Raw genomic sequence first — 22,549 nt, forward strand, 5'->3', positions numbered from 1 at the left:
AGTCAGGAGCTCTGCGATCTTGAGGCGAAGGGTTTCATGTTACTGACTCCGGTGTCTTTCATTGATTAGACCTTTTACAACTGATAGTGGCTTTCAAGGTTTATTTGGAAACTTTGTGAAGAGGGCAGAGATGGGGGAAGGGAGAGAGTAAGCAAGGCTGAGGGTTTCTTTTATATTTAATGTGCGGCATCAGGATGGGAATAAACAAAGGTGGCAGAAGGGAATGCCATTAAAACACCATTTCCAGATTTTGGTTGACTGCTGGGTCACTTCTCTCTGGAGAGATGGAGGTGAACCCTGGAAGGAAGGAGGGTACAGGAGAAAGAATCTGGGAGTTGTTCACTGTAGAGGTTTTATTCCCTTCCTGCTTTCAAAATGCTTTCAGCTCCAGCTGAAGCACACCAGAGTGATCTGAATAATGGGAATTAGTCTTTGTGAACACCCCAGCTCTGTTCCAGCTTCAGATTCTAGGTCCTTGGTTAAATGCCATACAGGTGAAATGCCACACAGGGAGCCGGGCAGCATTTGCTCACAGCATGCAAAATGTGCTCCTGGGGAGATCTGCTGCCAGGGTCAGAGTCAGGGAAGACTTTGTTCAAGCAAAAAGGGGGAAGAGAGGAAGTTTTACTTTGCCCTGTTCGCAAGGACCAGATGCAGGGACTTTCAGAAAAAAAAAGTTGAAGGAGGTTATAAGAGAGACTCCCAATTAGATGAGTTTTCCAAGATTTACCCTGGAAAATGGCTTGCAAGGCTGGGAAACACTGCTGAGGCCAAACTCAGATAGGGACCAAGGCCGTAAGCACTGCAGTCAGTAGAAATATCCACAAGGAAGTTTAGGTGTCAGCAAGTTTTAGGTGTAGAATTAAAATGGAAAATGATTTGGCAATCAGTTGAGAAATGAGAAGTCTGTAGTATGGCTCACTAAAAACTCAGGCAATGTTAACACTGATCATGAAACTGGGGCTGTGTGGAGAGGGGCACACCTGTGTGCCTCCTGACCCACTGGTGCTGAAAAAATTTCAAGTATCAGTCTGTCTCAAGCTAAGGAGACAAAAAGAGAGCATGAAGCAACCTGTAATTTCTGTAGGCTGTGGCTGAGCTGCTAAAAAGAGGGGGTGTGTGCTGGAATGCACATAACCCTTTTCTAACCTCTCACACCTTCCCCTGTTGGAGATAAGGGTTGACATGGGAGTTATTTGTCCACTCAAGCTCTCAAAGAGCTCAAGAAACTGCCAGTCAGGGCTGTAGTCAAACCAAACTCCCTCTTTCTGGAGTGATATCTTCTGCCAGGGTTAATTACTATTCTTAATCTACATTCCAGGTGCAGGTTTTTGACTAAGGCAGAAAAAAATCTAATAGTCTAGCAACCACTAAAGAACACTGAGGCCTTAAAAACTCTTCTCCAAACGGGACACAACCTTCTTTTGTCAGACAAAGCAAGTCTGGGCTGCTAGGATTTCTGGGAATCATCAATAGTCAGTTACCTGAGCTTCAGGAGGTGACCTTGGGCTCCTTACAACCTGATCCACCTTTTTTCTCACTCTCGCTGTGGTTTGCCACAACATTTCAAAAAGTGGAAGAGTGCTAAAAGAATTTTTCTTGTCTAGAATCTGTCCTGGCCTTCTGGAGAAAAAAACAGTGATTTTTCTCTCAAGGACAAACAGAAAACTACTACTCAGTCAGACCCCACAAAAATTACAGTCTCTGCCCCTGACTCCCATTATCAATCCAAATACACACAGGATTATTCCTCTATTATTTCTCCCACCTGCACCCCCATGACCATTTTCACCTGTGTTAATGCAGACTCCCAACAGCCCAAAACTCTCTGATAATTTAACAGGAAAGAGTTCAGATAGCAGCAACAACACTCAGAGACCTATGAAATATAACCTATGAGGAGACAGCAAAAGAATTTTTGTTTTCTTAAACACAGAGAAGACTGAACAGAGACATGATAACAGTCCTCAAAAATGTAAACAACTGTAGCAAAGAGGAAGGAAATAATCTCTTCTCTCCCACGTGGAGAGGATAAGAATAACAGGCTAAAATTGCAGCAGGGACATTTTTTTCTTTTATTAAGTATTACCAAAACCACTTGTAACTGTTGGGATGGTGTTACTGAAGCACTGGGACAGGTTGCCTTGGAAATCAACATGTCTGGAGCACTTTCAAAGCAGGCTGGATCAACATCTGTGTTAACAGGGCAGATACCCCTGACCTGCTGTGCCCTTGGAGCTGGAGAAGGAATGGGTGACTCTTTAATATCCTTTCTAGCCTTGCTTTCATAAAATTTAATGATTCATTGGAGACATACATGTTCATTTTTCACCCTCTGGGAGAATTTTAGAAGTACTGCTTGCACGTGTGTGCTCCTTGCTTTCAGAGCCTTCCTTGAGATTATTAATTACTCTTCCAAACACTGGGCTCTTCTCTGTGGCTCTCTCCTCTAACAGGTGAAGCTAGTCTGGCCAACCAGGAGCTGGGATCCTACCAATAATTAAAAGGACTAATATTCCTAAAGAAACCACAGAAAATGGGCCTTTGCCTACCTAGGCACTTGCCTTCACTACAGTAGCATGCACTGCAGTTCTGCTGAGCTTTGCTTTTCCACCTTTTCAAGCTTTTGCTTCTCCACCTTTTCAAGCTTTTGCTTCTTTTCTGTGTTCTGAAACACAGAAAAGAGGAGCTGGGACAAGAAGGGTTGGCAGGGGCAGTCCCTGGCTGTCACAGGTGATCCCCGTGGCAAACTCTGCAAACTCCATCCCCAGCCTGGTTCACTTGTTTGTCCTTGCTGCTCTCACTGGCTGGTTTCTTCAGAACATGAGCACTTAGGCAGCCAAGAACCTTCCTGTACTTTCTAACCCAGCATTTTTTCTTGGCCAGTTTATTAATTGGTTCCTGTGCTATGGCTGCATTTCCATCTCTCTGGAGTTTTCCAGTTCAGTAACTGGCATCAGGATCCCTCTTAGTTTTCATTCTGTAAGGCTGAACAGGTCAGGCTGTATTCTTATCTTCCCAGGCAGTCAGGTGAATGCACCCACAGCACTCTTGTTGCCTGAGACAGAGCAGAGGTCACCCAGAATTACAGGGTGGAGAAAGAGTGTCCCAAAACCAAACCCAAGCCACTTTTGCAATACAAGACAAGGGTCTGTCAAGAGTTAAGAAGTGAAGCCTCCCTGTTAGAAGTGCAGTTGTCCTACTGAAACTGTTCCATCTTGGATACTCTCTGAAGTGCTGCAACAAATCTGAGAGTGGAGAGGAGAGCATTTCTGCAGAGAACTCAGCCTTCATGAGCATGGCTGCTCTCTGCTGCTGGGTGTCTCTGCTGGATAGAGCTGCACCCACAGATTTCTGCTCTTCTCCCCACGTTGCCTGTGAGAGGCAGCCCCAGCAGGGGCACCAGCATGCAGGGCTGTGCTCTCACATCCAGCGTCCCCACCCTCCTCCACTCCCAGCTGCTTTTTCCATTTCCCACCGGACGCCCTCCCTGCTGCCAGTGGAAGCGTTTGCTCACTTATGTGCAGAACCAGGTCAGGGAGCTGATCCCAGCCAGAAAAATAGCCTGCAACTTGATTTTTGCTTCCAGCTGGAAGAAGTTCTGTCTGGTTGCTTGGGTGGCTGCACAAGCGCTTGGGCTGGCACAAGGGAGGGGAGAGGATGGGGATGGAAAGGAGCAGCTCTGCCCTGTGTGCTGCTCCCAAGTGAGTGGGGCTGATCCGCTGAGCCTCCCCTCTGCTCTTGGCTGATCTCACAAGGAAAATCATGGACTTGTTTTCCGTCATGCCCCAGATATTCCCCACCCTCCTTTCAGGGAACGCTGCTCTTCCCCCATGCCATCCATTTCTGCTCCAGCATGCTGTACCAGAAAGACTCTCCAATCAATCAACTAACACCCATTAGAACAGCCTGGTTTCAAAGGTGTCCCACTTATGTTATGCAAAAGAAGGGAGTTCAGGGGCTGCTTAATCTAAAACTGGTGAGTGCTACTCCTCCTGTCACACAATCCCTTCTGGAAGCTGGGCTGCATGTTCTGTGCCTGAGTTTTTGGACCATTACAATTGTGCATTCTTGCATCATAATTAACAGTTACTGGAAAGATATTTTGGAAAATGTGGCTCTTTGTAATCACATTTAGAAACAAGTATATCTAAATAACTGTGCTCATTGAGGCACTCCTTTCTTGGGCAGCTATTATAACCCAATTTAAAATAAACTCCCCTCTCTTCTCAAATTTTTCGGCTCTGAGCTTTGCTGTTAATGACATAGACAAAGCATTTCCAAGAGTAATTTTATCATTTGGAGTTTTCTCATTTTGATGTGTTTGGTTCCTGAGACTTCCAGAGAGGCAGAAAGTCTCTCTCATGTTGTCCTGGGAGAGGGCAGCGAGGACATTGTTTGATTGAAGGACTTACAAGGACACGGGGGTTGCCATAAGTTTTGACTGATTTCTGCAGTTACTCTGAGGGCATAGTACAAGATTACTACTCTTTGCAATACCTCTGTGGAGAGTGTGTTAAAAGAAAAAGCTCCTAGCATGGCATTTAGATATATTCAGAAAAAATAGTTTCAAAAAGACACATTGTTATGTATCATGCAGTCCTGCTTGAAATCTGTGCACTGGTAATATTTGTCCATCTACTAAATGAAATCATAGATACTTCATTCCTGTCTGACCACTAGAAAATATTTTATAGTTGGTTTTATGCTATATAGAAACTCAAAAAATCTTTGGCCAGCTTTCATGGGCTGTTTGCTGGAAGCCTGTTCACAAAGGACCTGTACAAGATGAAGCCCTTTTAACTCCCAGGAATGCCTTAATGAACACTGTTGGCACCCACCCAGGGTAAATTATCTATTAATAAACAACATATATTTATACCTTGATTAACCATAACATCTTTTTATAGAATACAGTAAAAAAAAAAAGTAAATTAAAGCAGGTAATTATCTATATTAGCATCTGTGCAATAGTATACTCACAGAGAATTTTAGTTAACATATAGGTTCCTAGCAGGCCAGCAAGTCAACAACAGCAGCAGATGGCTGCATTTGGGGTTAAATGCTCTTTATACTATGGGAAAAAAAAAAGGCAAAAGCCAACATGTGCTGGAGAGCAGCAATGAGTAACCTCTTTCCTCTCACCTGCACTTCCCTGCAGAACTCAAACAATCACTTCAGTGATAACAAGAAGCAGGGACCTCAATTTTCATTCAAAAGTAGGAACCTTGGTGGTGGCTTTTGATTATAGAATCAGCCTAATGGCTCCTGATGGGCTTTCAGCCTTAGGCCAAATCCTCAGGATGAAACGAGCTGTATCCCAGCCCTGTTTTCCTGTGGAACACTAGCCCAGTCCCTAAACACGTCCCACTGCTTCAGCTCATACATCCATACATTAAAAAAAAAAAAAAAGCTGTATAAGAGGAATGCAGAGAGGTTACATTCATCAGCATTTTGAAATGAACTTGCAGTACTAAGCACTAGTATTTTCACTGCAAAAGGAGGCCTTTTGCTGGGAAGCATCAATGCAACAGGATCATCTACTGACAGACTTGTCAGCACTTTTAGGCAGGCTGGAGCATTAGAACACGTGTTTGGCTGAACTGTTTAAACAGAATATATTCCTTACCATAAATTTTCTATGCTACTGTAACTACAGAAATTCTCCTTCAAAAGCCAAACATGCCCACCTGATTTGCAAGTAGCACAAAGTAGCACTTTCTCTAAAATCTAGAGAATTATTGCTGATATTTCTGCCTGAGGAACCCACCTAATAATAATAACATGTTTTTCCACACTGTGACTTGATTCTGGCTGCACACATTTCCATTCCAGTGTCATTCACAGTTGTTTTTAACTTCAGCGAGAAGCAAGTTTTCATTTCAGCTAAAACCAGACATATCAAATTCAACTAAAAAAAAAATGTTGGGGAGGGAAAAGGAAGGGCATTTTGGCCGGGGAGAAAAAGGAGAAGAAGGGACTGTTAAAAGCATAAAGTGTGAATTTTCTCTGAGATGTAACACTATCTTAGCAGCAGCAACTAGCAGGCACTACTTTGTGGATTTTGTTTCTTCACCTTTTGGTTTTTCATCTGTAAGTTCTGCTGTGTGCTGGGGAGGGAGGGAGGGAGGGAGGGAGGGAGGGAGGGAAGAGATTGGGATGGCTGCTGTGGCTGCTCAGCCCATGCCAGGAACCTCTTGGTACCCTGGCTGCATCCCCAGCTCCCTGCCCAAGTGAGCTCATGGGGCTCAGCTGGGCTCGCAGAGGTGGCACAGACGCACCACGAACATGACTGTCATGGAAAGTGTAAGAGGGCCGCTTGTTCCAGGGCTGCCTGGACAATGAAGAATGGGCTGCCAGGCCGTGTGTCGCCCCCCGGGCCATGCCAGCGCGGGCGGGATGCCGGCACATGAATAGCGGGTCTGTTCCAGCAGCTGCGCCCTGCCCCGCTCAGAGCTCCGGCAGCACCGAGCGCTGCGCTCCTCCGGCTGCTGGGGACGGACCCGGGGACACTCGCAAGGATGGCCTCGGACAGGGACAGCGCCAATCCCCACGTGAGTCTGGCTCGGGGAAATATCCACGGGAGGGGAGGGCCCCGGTTTGGGGGGAACATCCACCGCTTCTATCCTTTGCTCCTCAGCTCTGGCAGCAAATTTCCCTTGAAAACTCAGTTCTGCTTTTTTCCTCTGTTCCCCTTTGAAGAAAAACCAGTGGCAGGATGTCTGCTGCGTTCTGCCAAGAGCAGTTATGAGCCTTTCTCAAAAAATATAAGAGTTAGAAGAGGGATATTACTAAAAAGAGATGCTTTTTAGGGAAGGAAAGGTAGAGGAGGAAGAGATTAGCCTTCAGCCCTCAGAAGGAGGCAGCACAAACTCTACAAGCTGCCTAAGTCTGATCTGTCCCTCATCTCACAAAGCCTTTCTCTGTTTGGCAGAAAGTACTCTCAATCTGGAGAGGAGAAAAAGAAATAAATACAGCAAACACTGAGGGAGTGAAGAGGCCAAGGTTTCCTATGTATGGCTTACAGAGAAACAAAACTTCTTGGTGAAGCTCTTTCAGTTCTCTGTGTTCCTGCTCTGAGTGTTTGTGTTTTTTAAGAAGGGTGTTTCTTGTGTGCAGCGTGCCTTCTCAGAAAGGGCAACTACCCAAGGGTTGGGAAAAAGAGAGGAAATGGAATCAAAAGCCCAGATCACAAACACCCATCAAACCTCAGAAGTTCAAGTCCAGATCTGCACTTCAGAAAACTGTGAAGGGAAGACTATGAAGCATTGCCTAGGGCACAGCTTCCAGCCCTGAGTAGGTGGCATAAGAGTCCAAACCTAGCTGATTTTTCTGTCTGAAATGGTCTTAATCATCCTTAGACTTGGCAATGGGGAAGTCACTCTGGGGTCACAATTTTTGTTTCTTCAGCCCATGTCAAAGAAACTAAAATGGTAAGATTTGTGCCCTTGGAAATAATCAGGACAATGTTCCTTAACTAGAAGGAAGGACTGAGACTGCCCAAACCTGCAGAATGTATCTCCAGTGAGATACTGGGTGCAGAGCAGCTTTTGAAGACCTGGGAGTAGCTATGCTCAATAAGAGACACAATTAGTGAGGAAGATGCACAGGTAGCTATGACAGTGAAAATGTACTTCATTAAGACTTTATTAAGGGAGAGATAAAGGTTAGTCTTTCCTAGAACTAGACAATAAGGGGTAAAATATAGACATAATTAAGCCAGGAACTGATGGTAAAGAGAGGACAAGAAAATTATACTAAATTAAAAGTCCAATGAACTCCCTGTGTGTTAAATCACTCCACTCAATGAAAAGTTTCAGGTCTATCATGAATTTAAAGTCCAGGTATAATAGATGAAAAAAATCAGCTTCACTGATCAAAAATCTTATAAACTACTGCAAAATTTTTGGTTTAGACTTTTCTCTTTCAACCCACCTTGAGGTTAAGTGAAGAGCCAAAAGTGATCACACCAGCATCCTTGGCCTTGACAATACTCAAATAAGTAAGTCCAGAAGGGCAAAGGTTCCTTGAGTTGCACGACTGAGAAGAACATCCCATCTGTTTCCAGAGCAGGGAGGTGTACAGTGTGCACCACTACAAACTGCCCCAAAAATAACTCTGCTGCTAAGGTTTCCTTTGTGACACCTCATGGGGAAGCACAAAACACAGGTGAATGCACACAGACTCTGGCATACTCGTGATCAGGAAATTCAGAGCTCCAGGAGAGGGAGTGTCACCCACTGGTTTAATAAATAAAACCCCTTAACCAAACGAATCTCATTTGGTTCAGACTCCAAGGGATGGACCAAGAGCTCCTCTGGTTTCAATCTGCTTTCTGAAAACCCACAAAGAAGCAGAGTTGACCCAGTGAGCATCGAGGCATGAGCTTGGAACACCGATCATGCGATTAACACATGAATAGCGAGCGCCTTTTCCAAGACTCATTTATCAAGGAACAAAGTAAGTTGTGGGTACAAGGAGTCTCATGCATACCTTTACTATCACATGTAATTTGATGGCAAGCCAACCACTTTATTCTATAAATAAAGGCCTGAGTGAGCCTTCTTTGAGCTCCCCTGACTGCATGGCAGCGATTTCCCCTTGCACTGTGACAACCCTCCAGGCTGCCTCTCAAAGCAGAGACCTTTTACCAGCAGCAGATCTCTGGTAAGTGATTGATACTGCACAGAACCCTGTGCTATGGTAGCTTTGATTTCTGCCCTGGTACCTTTGATCTTATCTCAGTAACTGTTGGTTTTTCTTGGTTACTTTTACTTGTGCCTTGGTAGTTTCAAATCATTGTTCAAATGATTGTGCTGTATAATAACAGACAGCTTGCCATCAAACATTTTTACAACATTATATTAAAATCACCTTCACAAATATCTTTGATGATGATTCTTGCAGTGATCTAAGTCCCAAATCATTTATTCACGACAAATTGGTGTAGTTGGCAGAGTCCTGAATCAGGATTCAGGACAATAGCTGAGACAAGCAGAGAGTCCTGTAAATGATGTGACTTGTCAAGTGTGAGGTAAGGGGAGGAGTGGTCAGTGGTCAGTAGAAAAAAAAAAAAAAAGTGGTTTTCAGTGGAAAGTACATTTAAAATCCTCTTTTGAGTCCCTGCTCTGAGCAGTGAATGCAGAGCAGCTATCTCCTTGGAAGTTTCCAGCTGTGGGTTTAGGAAGGTCTTGGGGAATGTGCACTGCACACTGTAACTCCTGACTCACTCCTCCTCAAAGAGCTCCTTTGGATGGAGTAGCAGGAACAGTCATGAAGTTGACTATGATACAATACAGAAATAGGAATTTGTACTTATAGACTGAGGCTCCTGTGTCTGAAGCAGTTGCCAGTACCTCCTAGCATTTCTTACACAACAGGGACAGCCTGGGCAGGTAGCTGGAATGAAAACAGTGGACCTTTGTCCTCATGTAAGAGACAGCAGGAAGAGGCAATCAAGATTTAAGAAGGCTCTAAGGAGAACTGATCAGTCCCCAACGTTTTTTGCTCATTCTGAAGCATGAACAAGAGCTCAATCAGCAAAATTGAAAGTGCCTGTAACAGGACTCCCACATCCAGCATGTCATCAGCCTGTGGAATTTGCCATCTCCTGGGGCAGGTTAAGAGGTCAAATATTGGGGCGTGCAAACATAGAAGAGAGGTCGGGAGGTCCAGTAACAATATTTACAGTTATGCAAGCTAAAAAAGGTACCTTCAAATTCCATAAGCCAATAGCAGGATAAAAATAAATATTGGAACTTTTCAGTTCCCTACAGGCCCTGGCACAATTGCTGACCAGACTACAAGTGGTAGCTTGCAGTAGAGAAATTGGACACCAGCTCTCTGTAAGTGGCACCTATGACTGCTTTTTAACAGCAAGAAGTGTCTCCCCTCAATCCACTTTCTTCTTTACAAAAATTCCCTTGTTCTGTGTGTTTCCAACGAGTCTGTTTTCCCATTCTGACTTCTAGGAAGACCAACAAAACCTCAAATGGTGTAGAGAGAGGTGCAAAAAGGAAATGGTGCTGAAATAGAAAAAAGGCACAAGATGTGCAGCCTTACTTGATTTATGCCAGCCAGTCAAGTGCTAAGAAAATAAATAAAACTCTAATGAAAATATTTTATTAAAATATTAATTTACCTATTAAAAGATAAAAGTTTGACATTATTTAATCTGAATAATGCATCTTTGTGGCTCTATTTGTGGCTTCCAAGTGAAACTTTCACCTTCCTCTATTAAACACCTGTCATTGACAAGAAACCAGGCAGAGAGCAGTATCCTGGTGAGGTATAGCAGAGTATATCCTGAGATAGCTGGGATCTGAAAAACACATTTGGGATGGAAACAAAACAATCCAACAAGATCCCACCACCAATTTCCTTTTACTTCAGGAAACACAGGTTTATAAATTAAAAGTATGGCTTTGCTAGAAACACTCTGGCTGATTTGCCTGTACTTGTTTATGCTATTGTCCCCCTCACTCCCTCCAACCCTTCCAAGAGACTTGCAGGGGGAAGAAGGGAGGAGGAAGCCATACAGGTCAGTTCTTTCCAGCAGCACAAGGCCCATTAAATCAGTTCAGCTGTGTGCCTCAGCTCACCATCTGACATCTCAACACAGCCCTGTTTCATTGGTCATTTAAGCCAATATCCCAAACTTTGAATGGGGGTGACTGAGACAACATCATTCTACCACTCCCAGCACAGCAGCTGATGTTAAATGGCTCCGTATTTTTATTAGATTTACATTTTTATGTTTTCTTGCAGTTAACTTCTGTACAAATGGGTGTTTAAGGGATCTGTGCTGGATGAAATGTCATCCGTGTTCATACTGCAAAAGAGGTCCTATATTGTATGTTGTGTCTTTCTTTTTATAGTTTCTTACTCTTTGGATAAAAAAAAAAATTACAATCCTCTGGGATGAGAAGCAGAAGTAATACCTCACCATTTAGGGAATCATTCATACTTCAAAAGTAAAAAGAGTAAACAGCTAAAATAATCATTCTGGAAAACAGGCCCTACACTGAAATTTTTTGGCAGGAGTTGCTTCATGAATACCTTGAATGGAAAATACATCTGTGGAAATAAAGACAGGTTTACAAGTAACTTGCAAGGGAAAAAAAGATTTAAAGTAATTGCACAATTTACTTCCAGTGTTCAGTTTTTTGACCCGATCTACAGCAGGCAGACTTTAGAAAGGCAGATAAATAGACTCAGCTACAGATATAACCAGTGTGGACTTTTCCAAAATGCCCCCACACAATTGGAAAGTCCCCCTTACCACAGCAAATCCCATCTCTCACATCCTACTTTCAGTCTAAACCTGAACACACAGAGTGTGTGCTCACAGCTCGGCTGGACTTTCAGTTTTTTGGTGTTTTGTGGCTTTAACTTGTGCTTCAAGGCTGTGACGTGCTTACAAGTTCCTGGTTTGGGCATGTGTTCACCTGCTTCTGCAGCAGCAGCCAGTTTGCACTCCCTAGTGCTCCAGGACCTCTCCTTGGCCATTCCTGGAATGGCAGCAGTGTCCTGCTGCCATCAAAGCAATGGCACAACTGCCCCAGAGCACTTCAGCAGCATCACCTGGGCTCTGTAATTTGGGCTGGATAGTGAAAATCTGCATTGAGAAAGAGAAACCTAAGTGCTGCAGAAAAATCCACTTCTGTGACATCCTTGTGCATTGTGTGCAATCCAGTCATCAAGAGGCTGAGGAGCTCATCTCACTGTGTTTGTAACTAAACTAACTCAGTTACTCCAGCCTTCCAAACAGGACCCCACTCCCAGGGCTACACTCCATCACCTACACCAATTCCTTTGAATTTATCTCTCTGAACTCTGGAAAAGCTGGTTCAAGAGATAAAATCAAAGGCAACTACGCACTTTTTGTTAGGATAAAGTTCTGCTTTGCTGTCCTGCAGTGGCTCCTGGGAGGATCCCACACCTGTCCATGACTGGGAGTGCATGGCCATGTACAGACCATAGAATATCTCCTTTCAGTGGCAGCTACCTCTCACTTCAGATCAGGAATCTGAAGATTCAGGTCTTGGTGTAGCCAGTGGAGAAGCAGGGAGGGCCCTAACAGTAACAATGATTGCTCTCAGACCTGAAAGTGTGTGTAGCATTACCTGTGCTGGTCCCAGAAACCAGCAACATTCACACCAGAACACAGAAAAATGTGGTCTCAACCTGCTGAGGAGAAGGAGACTAATTCTTGCAATTAGTACTAATTAGTTCTTGGTTCTATTGTCAGATGTGACATTTCCCCTCTTCCCTTTACTTTCCTCCTGCCTGCTCTACCTGGACATGGCCAGATTTCCCTCTTGGGGTGAATGTCTGCTTAGGCCCTCACCAAACACAGGGATAATAGCATTTTTCATCTTGGGTTTTAAGGTACCTGGGGAAAATGAGGCACACATGGAGTTAAACATACCCTTGGAGCATCCTTACAGCAGTGCTTGAGCTGGACCCTCACCCTTCACCTATGAGGGGCAGTGAAAGGAAAGGAGGAGCCTTTCTGAGGGACAGAGCCTCAAAGAAAAAGGAAAACAAATTCTTGTCTCATTTGCTTCTCCTGTGTTGTGCTCACAGTGTGGAATGTGTTTGGAGATTGTTTCATTGGTTTCATGTGAATTGTTTTGACTTAATGACCAATCAGTGCCAAGCTGTGTCGGGACTCTGGAAAGAGCCACAAGTTTTCATTATTATCTTTTTAGCCTTCTCTAAGTATCCTTTCTGTATTCTTTAGTATAATAGAATATAATTAGAATAGAATAGAATTAGAATAGAATTAGAATATAATTAGAATATAATATCATACCATAATTAAAAAATAAAATAATACAATATTAATATTAAAGAATAAAATAGTATCATAGAATAATATAAAATAATAAATTAGCCTTCTAAGAACATGGAGTCAGGTGCATCATTCCTTTCTCTGTCTGGGAACCCCACAAATACAAGACATGTGCACCTTGCAGTGCACAAGGAGTTTTGGTTGCAGTGAGTAACTATAATCCTGGTTATGGTGGTGGCAGCCCAGCTCTCCTGTCTGGCCAGCAGTAAACCACTGAGACATCTTTGTGACTGGGAATCCTCTACAACATGAAATATCTGTTAAAACACAGCTAAATTGAATTTTTCTATCTTTTGTCAAACAGTTGCCCTTCTCACTTTCTTTCCAGCCTGTGCCTGAGAGCTGGTCCATGCACCTGCTTCACTCTGTTTGCCCCCAGCTGACACACAGGTACAACATTTTCCCTCATTTACCACAGAAAAAGGAACTCCAAGCCACCCTTTCTCAGCCCTTTCTGCAAAAATCTGTATTATTTTGCTATGCTTCTCAGCTGAGAACCAAAAATGGGCAGCACTTCAGGCATACAATAGCCACACACAGATGTGTGAGCTTCTCTAAGTACAAGAAGGGTAAATGGGCATTCTCACTGCCATTTCCCTATGCCTGGCTTGTGAGTCAAGTGTTTATAAAACTGCCTCTGGGGAAAGGCAATACAAGAAGTGAGCTCTAATACTGTAATCTAGACTGCCTCAGGTATGTAAACACGTAACAGAAACATTTGAACTGGACACCAAAGTGATGGAAGGGCCCAAGTGCAGAGGCTGCAAGATCCACATCACCGGTTACCATACACCTTGACACACTCCTTTGAACTAGCCAAGCTATAATTCCTTGTCAAATTACATGAATCAGATATGTGACTCTGTAATTACAGCTGTGAAAACCATTATACACAGGATCTTAGAACTTTCTATCCAAAATAACCCTTGGGGAAGAAATTTCTCATAAAGCTGCTTGGGTCAAGGTTCAGTGAGTGCTGGAAATTCTGGGGGAATCCTGTTGGCAGATTTAGAGAAACAAGAACAAGAAAATGAGATCATGTTTTGGTTTGTGGCTTGTTCATGCTCTCTTGGTTTTTTTCTTTTTTTTTTTCCCCCTAATATTTATGCATATTTGCAGGAGTTTTCTCTTTTGCAGAATAATATTTTGTGAGATTTAAAGGAAGGCCCAAATTCACCACAGACCTTGATGAAGTGACAAAAATAACTGCTCCTACCAACCTAGTAAGAGCCAAAGGGTGGCCAACCATTCTTCTGTAACCTATGTTTTGCTGAAGGAGTATTTCTGCAGAAAATAACAACACAGAAATACTCTCCCAGGACTTGTGTGATAACCAAGTTCTTCTGTCCCTAGTTTTCCAAGAGTGCTATGAATATCAATGAATTTAATTTCCCAATCTCCACATGGAGCAAGAGGTGTTTTCCTGCCTATTTTACAGATATTAAGTCAAGGCAGAGATGGTTAAATGAACACTGAGGTACCCAAGGGCACACCAGTGGAAGGTGACAGGACAGACTGAACATCTCTAGATGGACAAATTGCCACAGAGCAGCATTCTTTGGTTTCATCTCTGTTCTCACCTGTTCTCACAGGTTAAATTCTTTATCTCCATCAATTCTTGAAGGAATCATTGAAGATTTTTTCAGTCACCAGAGAACACTCTGTTACTTCACACAGTGTAAGGAAGAGCACTAACTGAAGCTGTCAATAAGAGACCACACATAACTCCTTCCCCTGCTGAATGTTAACTTCAACAGCCATTGGAAAAAAATTTTGACAAACTTTCAAAAGTTCAGGCACACAGCTGTGTTTGCACCTCTCTCGCTGGAACTAGAGTCACTCAACCACACTGGTGTAGGATGAAACCCCAAAACCAAAGTGAAACAAACTGAAATACCTTAAACAGAAATTCTGACTCAGAATGACCATACAAGTTCTTGATGCAACTTTTCAGCTTGAACTTTGCACCTCCTTTTGGCTGATTGAAGCTGAAATGTTGCTGCACGTCCCTGTGTGATTTCAGGCTGTGGCCACACAGTTTTTGCTGACTGGGGCTGGAGCAGGGAGGTTCATCCTTCCTCATGACCACCATCAATAATTATTGCTGCCCCAATGCAATGCTCAAAGTGATCACTCTGCCAAGGCTGTCTGGGCTAGGAAACCTCCATTGCTGAGTGCCTAAGCTAACCCAGCTCATTGTGAAAGATCTTGTTTCAGGAATATGTCTGGACACAGACAGAAATAGCAGCTCCTTTACACAGGCCCTAATCTATCTTACTGCAATGGGATAATTGCTTGAATTCTTGAATATTTCTTATTGTTATAAGAAATATAATTATATTCATATATTTCTGGTTATGTTAGCTGAAGATCTAGTTATTCTATGATTATCAGAAGACAACAGATACACAGTCTGGGTTCTTCTTCACTTAGTTGTATAAAATAAGGCAAACAATTAACAGATACAAATACAATAAAAACTATTCCTACATAACACTGGCACCTGGGGTTTTGCTCATCTTTTGCCCATGGTGACACCTTGACTGGCAATTCACACTGATCAGGGAGACAGCCAGCAAAGGACTGATACACTACAAGAAAATTTTCTAGGCTGCTGTTTTGTTTTAACCAAACCAGATTTGAACTCCATCCTCACGTGCTAGATTCTTGGGAGTTGACTCTGGCCCAATTCCTTAGCCAGCCCCCATTTTTGGCACGTGGTTGTGAAGAAGTTGCCGAAGGGAGCTGTGTCAAAGGGCTTTTACTCTGCTCCTAATGGCTCCACGTACAGGCTGAAGGAATCTGAAGCGCTCACAAAATGTGGTTTCCCTGCTGGTGTTTGCTGTTCAGCTGGCTCAGCAGCTCAACCATTTAAAACCATTGTGAGTGGATTTAGCACTTGTGAAATAATGCTGGCCTGTTCAGACCCACAGAGGGATGGGCAAAGTCCTCTGGTACAATAAAAGCCCCTCTCACCTCCTTCTCCTGTGAGGAGCCAGGAGTGCAATGGAGTTTGAGGGAGAAAACTGCTCACATCCAGGTGCAGCCACACAGATAGCAGGTGGAAGAGACATGGGCCTACCAAAATATGAAAAGCTAATATCTGCAGAGGAAGGAATCACTTCAGTATCCCAGAAGCAGGAAAAAAAAATAAGAAGAAAACCCCCCACACCAAAACAAATACACCAAAACCTCACTGAGTAAGTATAGGGAGCAAATCATGAAGGAGAAGGAGAGAAAAGAGGAGCACAATCCCAGAAGAGAGCTCCAGCAGGGTGTGTTCCATAAAATCACAGCCTATGAATGCTAGTAAGCCAACTGGGGAGGACAGATACAAAAAACAAAGTCCCAGAGGTCTCTGTCCCCAGAAACCAGAGAAGATGGAACGCCCCACGTCCTCCTGGTCTGAGCTACTGCATATAGCAAGAGGTGTGTTTGATCCCTGAGCTGATCCAATGCCCAATTATTCTGCTGAGATCATAAAAAAAAAGGAGATAACAGGCACACTGCAGATCTGTATCCTTGTGTAGAGATTTGAACTCAGGACCAGGCTCAGACAAGCAATTCAAGAGCAGATGGCAACAGGTCTTGGTGGCTACTAATTAGATTGGCTTTTGGTTAGTGATGTGGGCTTGAGGAGTCCTCTGATTCATCTCCAAAGCCCTCTGCACTGCCTTCAGCCATGAGCCTCCAGCTGAGGTACTGAGCAGGGTCAGCCTGGCAGTGTTCAGTTTTTGGGCCATGACAGAGTGGCAGCTCCCTTGCAGGTCCCTCTCTGGAAGGGGAACGGACTCAGGACTCAGCTGTGGGCCAGTTTGGTGTTGAGGGTGTTTAACACTCAGGTGTTTAGGGCCAGGGTGCAGCAGGGCCATGCCAGAGTGCTTCCTCTTGCCTCACTCACACTGCACAAACAGGGACATTTTCTCTCCTGTGGGAGCAGCTGACTCACACACTTGGCCAGATGAAGGGAAAGGTGTCCCTGTCATGACCAACAGCCAAGAATGGCTAAAAAATAAAAAGATGCATCATTCTATGGCTGCAAGTGACAACAATATATTCCTCTTTATCCTGATCCAAAAGCAATTTTTTGTTCTTCCTTTGTTCCCCTCGCTGTGTTTTCCTATCTGATGAGAGCTTGTTTCTCAGCTAGGAGCCCAGTCAGTCTGTTATTGGTGTGCCTAAGATCATTTTTACGTTCCTCCCATTTTTTTGTTTTACATATTATCAAATGACTTATGAAAAGTAAAGTTCAGCCAACCAAACCTCAAAGGAGTTATGCAAGAGCAAGTAGCCCTGAGCTTTACCACAAGCCCTGTACATTAAAGAGGCATGTCCATGGATTGATAAATCAGTTTATGGGGTGCATTGTGGGTACAGAGAGATGAAGATATGAAGGCTGGCAGGTGCTGTTCCCAGTGGCTATCCCTAAATCAGCAGACACTGTCTCTAGCCCTGCTCTTGACCTCTCTGAGAACTGAGGGGCAGCAACTCCTCCGGCTCTATCAGTCAATTCCATGCACATGATACATTTGTACCCTGCACACTGACAAAGTGCTTCTCTCTCCTTATCATCTGCTCAGTGGGCGTCATTGTGAGGCTGATTCAGCAGAAATCAGAGCCATTCTTGTGGGAAGCTTGTGTCAGGAGCAGCCAAGCACACAGGCTGAGAGAAGGCTGTGATTTACTGATCACAATCTTTACGTGGAAAGATCTATGGGCTTTGAAGGCCCTCTTCTCCTCCTGGTGTGTTGTGAAGGACAGATAGGGCTCTGTGACTCCTCTTGGTGGGGCTGTAAATGATATTTTGGGGACCTAAAATCGTGGGTATATTGTATCTGCTACAAAGCAGCACTCAGTCTGCCTGTTGCCCAAGGCACACACGTTACATACAGTCAATGCTGACATGTTGCTACCTGTGAGCAGAGGGAAATTCACATTCTGTACTTGAGTGCTGCACGAGCTGAGGCATTGAGGTGATGCAGGGAGGGCAGAGGATGGATTATAAGGTAAAAGGTCTTCAAAAGGCCCGAGAAAACAAAACTTTTTGGTGCCAGGGTCAAAACCTGGAGAGAAAAATTGCAATGATATCACTAAATATTAACAAAATCCCCTGTCTCATGGGGATAAATATATATTAAAAGTCACTGGTCATGGTAATCATATTAATGAGTGCAAAAAAGCTTGTTTTGCCCACTTTCTCTGGTCATGCTAGCAGCAGAACACACAAACAGAGTATCAGGGTGCCCAAACAGAATATGAGAAGTCGTGAATAAGAAAAAAAGAGGGAAATTGGCATTTCTTTCTTTGGGTTTTGTTTAGGTTTTTTTAGGAAAAAAAAAAAAGTCAAAAGACTGTAGTGAGTGCACAGAAAGGCACCACAAAACCCCAGGACTTCTGCACAACATATTGACAACTAAAGCTGAGCTGCTCCAACAGGGGTGAGCTCTGCTGGGAGAGGCAGAAACCCAGAAGGGAAGGGTGTGATCAGGAGTGAATAAACTACAGGGAGAAACTCCTCAGTCATTTCATGCTAGGTGTTGCAAATGTTTCAGTGTGTAACTAAAACTGGGAACTGATGTGTCTAAGCCCATGCCAAGTAAGGACCACCACAACTGCCCTTCAAGTACACTCATCCTGTGCCCAGTCTGTCCCACATGGTCCAGGATTTTTCTTCCTCCTCCCCAACTCTTTTATCCCTCCTCCAACATGCCAGAGCTCATTTGGACACAGCTTTTGGCTATCCCCTTGCAGGAATCCAGCTTCAGTACACAGTGCTTACTGAGTGAACCCCACTTGAAATCCAGAGCATTTGTTCTGCACCACTGGTTCCCACTTCTTCTGTCCCTTGGCCATCTTGAAAGGAGAAACTACAGGACAAACTCCAGGTACAGTGAGAAAGGAATCATAACAAACTCCAGTTCCTGCAAAGTTTTTTTTTCCCACTCCGAAAACTTAACATGTTCAGTGTCTGAATGTGAACGGTCTTTTCAGAACAAGACTGTGTTTGCAGAATCTGGGCATTCAATTGTCATAGAAATGGTTATTCTGCTTTAATCCCCTCCCATTCCTATTCTGGCTCTGAGGTATTTGCTTCCCCAGTCCAGTCTCCCACTGAGGAAGGCCTCCTTGGCTGCACCCTTTTCCAAAGGCCTCTCAAAGCAACATCTACTCAGGAGATCCCTGAAAAACACAATTGTCTAAGGGGATTTGGGTCTCCCTTTAAATTCTGCCATGCTGCACTATAGCTCCTCATTATAAAGGGAGCTCTTAAAGGTTCTTTGTCCCTTCAGGGTTGAAAGTTGCTGACTGAATGTCTGGGTCCAATTTTCCACCAGTCCTCCTTTAACTGGCCATTCTCAGCTATGCAAAGTGTTTGCATAATGCTACAGGATCATTCACACATCAATCTTATTTTACATTTTGAACTTGTTTTGCAAAGGGGTTAATGAGAAAACAGAACACAACCTGAATAATAAGTCACCAGAAAAAAACAACACTACCCTGATCCTTTAATATAGAGCCAGAACAGCAGTTCCTCTCACAGAGGGAAGAGGATGGACACTTTTCTAATCTGAGAACTTAATTCCCAGGGACAGTGTATGAGAAAACAGCAGTAATCTACAGAACACCCAGGAACAGTTGTTGAAAGATTCCCAGGGTGTTACTTTTGGCAGGACATCAGGTTCCAATAAAACCCTCTGAAAACACTAGCCTAACAACAACAATAATAATAATAATATTTTACACAGATGAAGAGTCTTTTATCTAAGGCTCACTGCAAATGATGAATGACTTCTCGAGGAGAGGTGAATAAAACTGATGCTCCACAGATATTGCCACTGACTTGGTGATGTGGAAAGTAGGTTATTGTGTGCAGACTTTGGAGGGCACCCAGGAAAGAGTTAACATGTGAAGGCAAGCTTGGCAGCATTCTTTGTGGTGAACTTACAGGGATATTGTATTGTATTTTTTAACGTTTTCAGTAAATCCACTGCTGGCATTCCACATACACAACCTGAGCACCTGTACACAAATCAAGCAACCAATGATTACTTTGTGCAAATACACAGAGCACTTGCTGAGTTCATTCACAGCTACTTCACTCTAATGTGAAATTCTATGTACCCTGCTTCAATTCCTTCTTGGCATGGTCTTGTATGTTTTCTGAGACTAGTCTGGACTTGAAATCTGTATATAACCATATGCAAGTGTATGAAAAATTACGGACCAGAAGCGAGAGATTGGTGTAGGCTGCATGTGAACTGCCAGAAGTTTTGGATCCAAAACTTTGCACTGTGAGCCGTTCCACAGTGTGGCTACTTTTCACAAAGCCTGAAATTCTGCATCACTCTGGGCCACACAACAATCTCAGCCTATATTTCATATGCCACACTGTGAGGATGTCGCTTGTGGTGTCACAGTGGCAAAACCTGCAGTGAAATATGGCTTCTACAGCACCAAGAACAGTTTTTATGGCTGGATTGGATTGCATATGACTTTTTGGCACAAACATATCATCAAATATTGCTGCCCTGACCTTACCTAAGTGACCTTAAGAGCACAACATATATTGTTGTAAATGCTTCCTTCCCTCAGGGTTTCTCAGTTCATATTTTCACATGAGGATTACATCTTGCTCTTTGTAGCCACTTTGAGTCAACATCACTCTTATTTCCCAGCACAGCACTCTCCTCAGACAGCAAAAGCAGTTGAGTACTCATTGTTTGTGCCTGGAGTACAGAGACCCTGGACTTCCTACTCACTGCTTACACGAAGGAAACGGTGAGAAACAAGTCATGTTTCCTCTGTGTCATAAGGGTAACAGCAACGAAGGTTCTGTCAAGGCAGCCCCAGTTTCAGCAGTGACTAACAGGCAGAAAGATTAGATATTGGGATGATCTAACAGCCTGCTGCTCCCAAAATGGGGAAGCCTTGCTCTACTTCAGCCTCTGACCCTTTGCTCCCTCCTCATCTCCTGCTCCCAGACTCATCCCACCTTGCCCTTGTGGTGGAATTTGCCAAACCTTTTTCACAGACAATTCAGTTCACTAAAGCTGGAGAAAATGGTCTCTTTTAAACTTTTAAATTTTTTTTGTTGATTTATTTTAATTTAGTTTAGCTTATTGAGCTGGATTGGCTCAGAACAGAGTCTTAGGAAAGCAAAAGTGCAAGAGAGCACAAGACTCATAGCAGGAGCATTTGCTGTGGACTTTAAGATCATCACAGCTACAAGGTGTAACCCTCAGAGTTGAACAGAAGATACTCTGTGGGTGCTAGTTTCACTTTTTTCTTATTGCTAACCACAGCTACTTTCTGAGATAATTCAGCCAAGTCAGGAAGCAGGTCAGCAGAATAATTGGTGTAATTCAGAAGTTGTATTCAGCTACAAACGAAGAAGAGAGAATGATTCTGGCCTCTTAGAGCCATTATACAATAGCACAAAAGAATGAAGAGGGGAAATTGGAATTGATGACACATGACTGGCTTAGCTTTTATGGATTGAACATAGCATGATGGCAAGGTATCGCAGCCTGCAGGAGCTGTGAAATGCTTTACTCACTATCAGATATACCCACATGGCTTCCCTGTGGCTTGAAACCGCATCTAGCACTGAGCTCAAATACAGAGAAGCTCCCCAAGAGTCACTGCAGCATTCAAGTCCATTTTCTCTGTCCAGTTTTGCTTGCCCTACATCTGGAGGGCACCTGGTCAGAATCCTTAAAGGACCTTCAGTACCAGCATTACTGGAGTGGTTTTGCCTCCCTACAAATGCACATGCAGCTGTTTCTTTCAGCACTCAGTTCCCCTACAAAGGTGACAGATGTGCCACTGCTGTTGTTAGAGACAGGTTAAAAGTTTGCAAACTGGTCTTAGCAGCTAAATTCTGAGAAAGTGAACCGCTCCCATCTTCCCAGATTCTGCTTTTGAGCACCCCTATAGTTATGGTCAGACATTAGAGAGATTTCTGTGGTGTTAAAAGAATGTTTTGGAATTTCTTGTCCAGCTATCTGCCCTCAAAACTCAGCAGATGACTCACCAGCATTCACCTCCATTTGTTACTGAGCTAAAACTTTTATCCCCTCAGCTTCTTGTCAAGTTCCACTCTGTATCTTTTCAGAAGCAGATCCTGTTCTAAAGCAAAAGAACAAACAACGTGGGAAGCAACTCAGAATTCAAGTTTCCAAAAGCTCTCGTGCTGAATTCCCTGAGCTCATGTGCCTGTATTCCTGGAGGCATTTGCACACATAAATCACAGCCTGCTTACATCTGGCACATGCAGAGAGCACACTGCTTGCTTCACATGTGCTGCTGCTGACTGCAGGCTGCTCTGCAGACAAGTTTGGAGAAGTTCCTTTGTAAGCAGGAGACACAAAACCTGCCTCTTTTGCTGATATTCTTTATGGATCAGGCTCACTGCTGCCTGCCACTTCCTGATGAAGTTTCTGCAGCCTTGCACCCATGGGATTATCAAAAGAGGTGCTTTTCATCCTTGGCAAGTAAAAAAGGTATCCCCACATCCCAGATGTTATTTGTTTACCTCACTGTACCTCTAAGTGCTCCCAATTTGACCAAGCTTCTATTTCAAGAAAAGCAGCTGTCAAAAGCAACAAATACCATCTTACCCAGACCACCCCATCCCACCCAGGCTGGAGAGTTTACTGTAGTCTCACAGAAGCAGCTCACTATTTTGCT

The 22,549-nt window shown here is 43.7% G+C and overlaps 1 protein-coding gene across 1 annotated transcript in view; it reads left to right on the top strand.

Moving 5' to 3' along the window:
- Positions 1–6,376: 6,376 nt before the first annotated feature.
- The window catches only part of NINJ2 (ninjurin 2), a 43,630-nt gene continuing 27,457 nt past the window's right edge, over positions 6,377–22,549 (top strand). The window contains exon 1 of the mRNA XM_054631911.2: positions 6,377–6,554. Within this exon, the coding sequence (XP_054487886.2) occupies positions 6,522–6,554 (33 nt within the window). The 5' untranslated portion in view covers positions 6,377–6,521. The remainder of the gene's footprint in view (positions 6,555–22,549) is intronic.

The sequence above is a fragment of the Agelaius phoeniceus genome, chromosome 5 (assembly GCF_051311805.1).
Source record: "Agelaius phoeniceus isolate bAgePho1 chromosome 5, bAgePho1.hap1, whole genome shotgun sequence".
Taxonomy (NCBI): Eukaryota; Metazoa; Chordata; class Aves; order Passeriformes; family Icteridae; genus Agelaius; species Agelaius phoeniceus.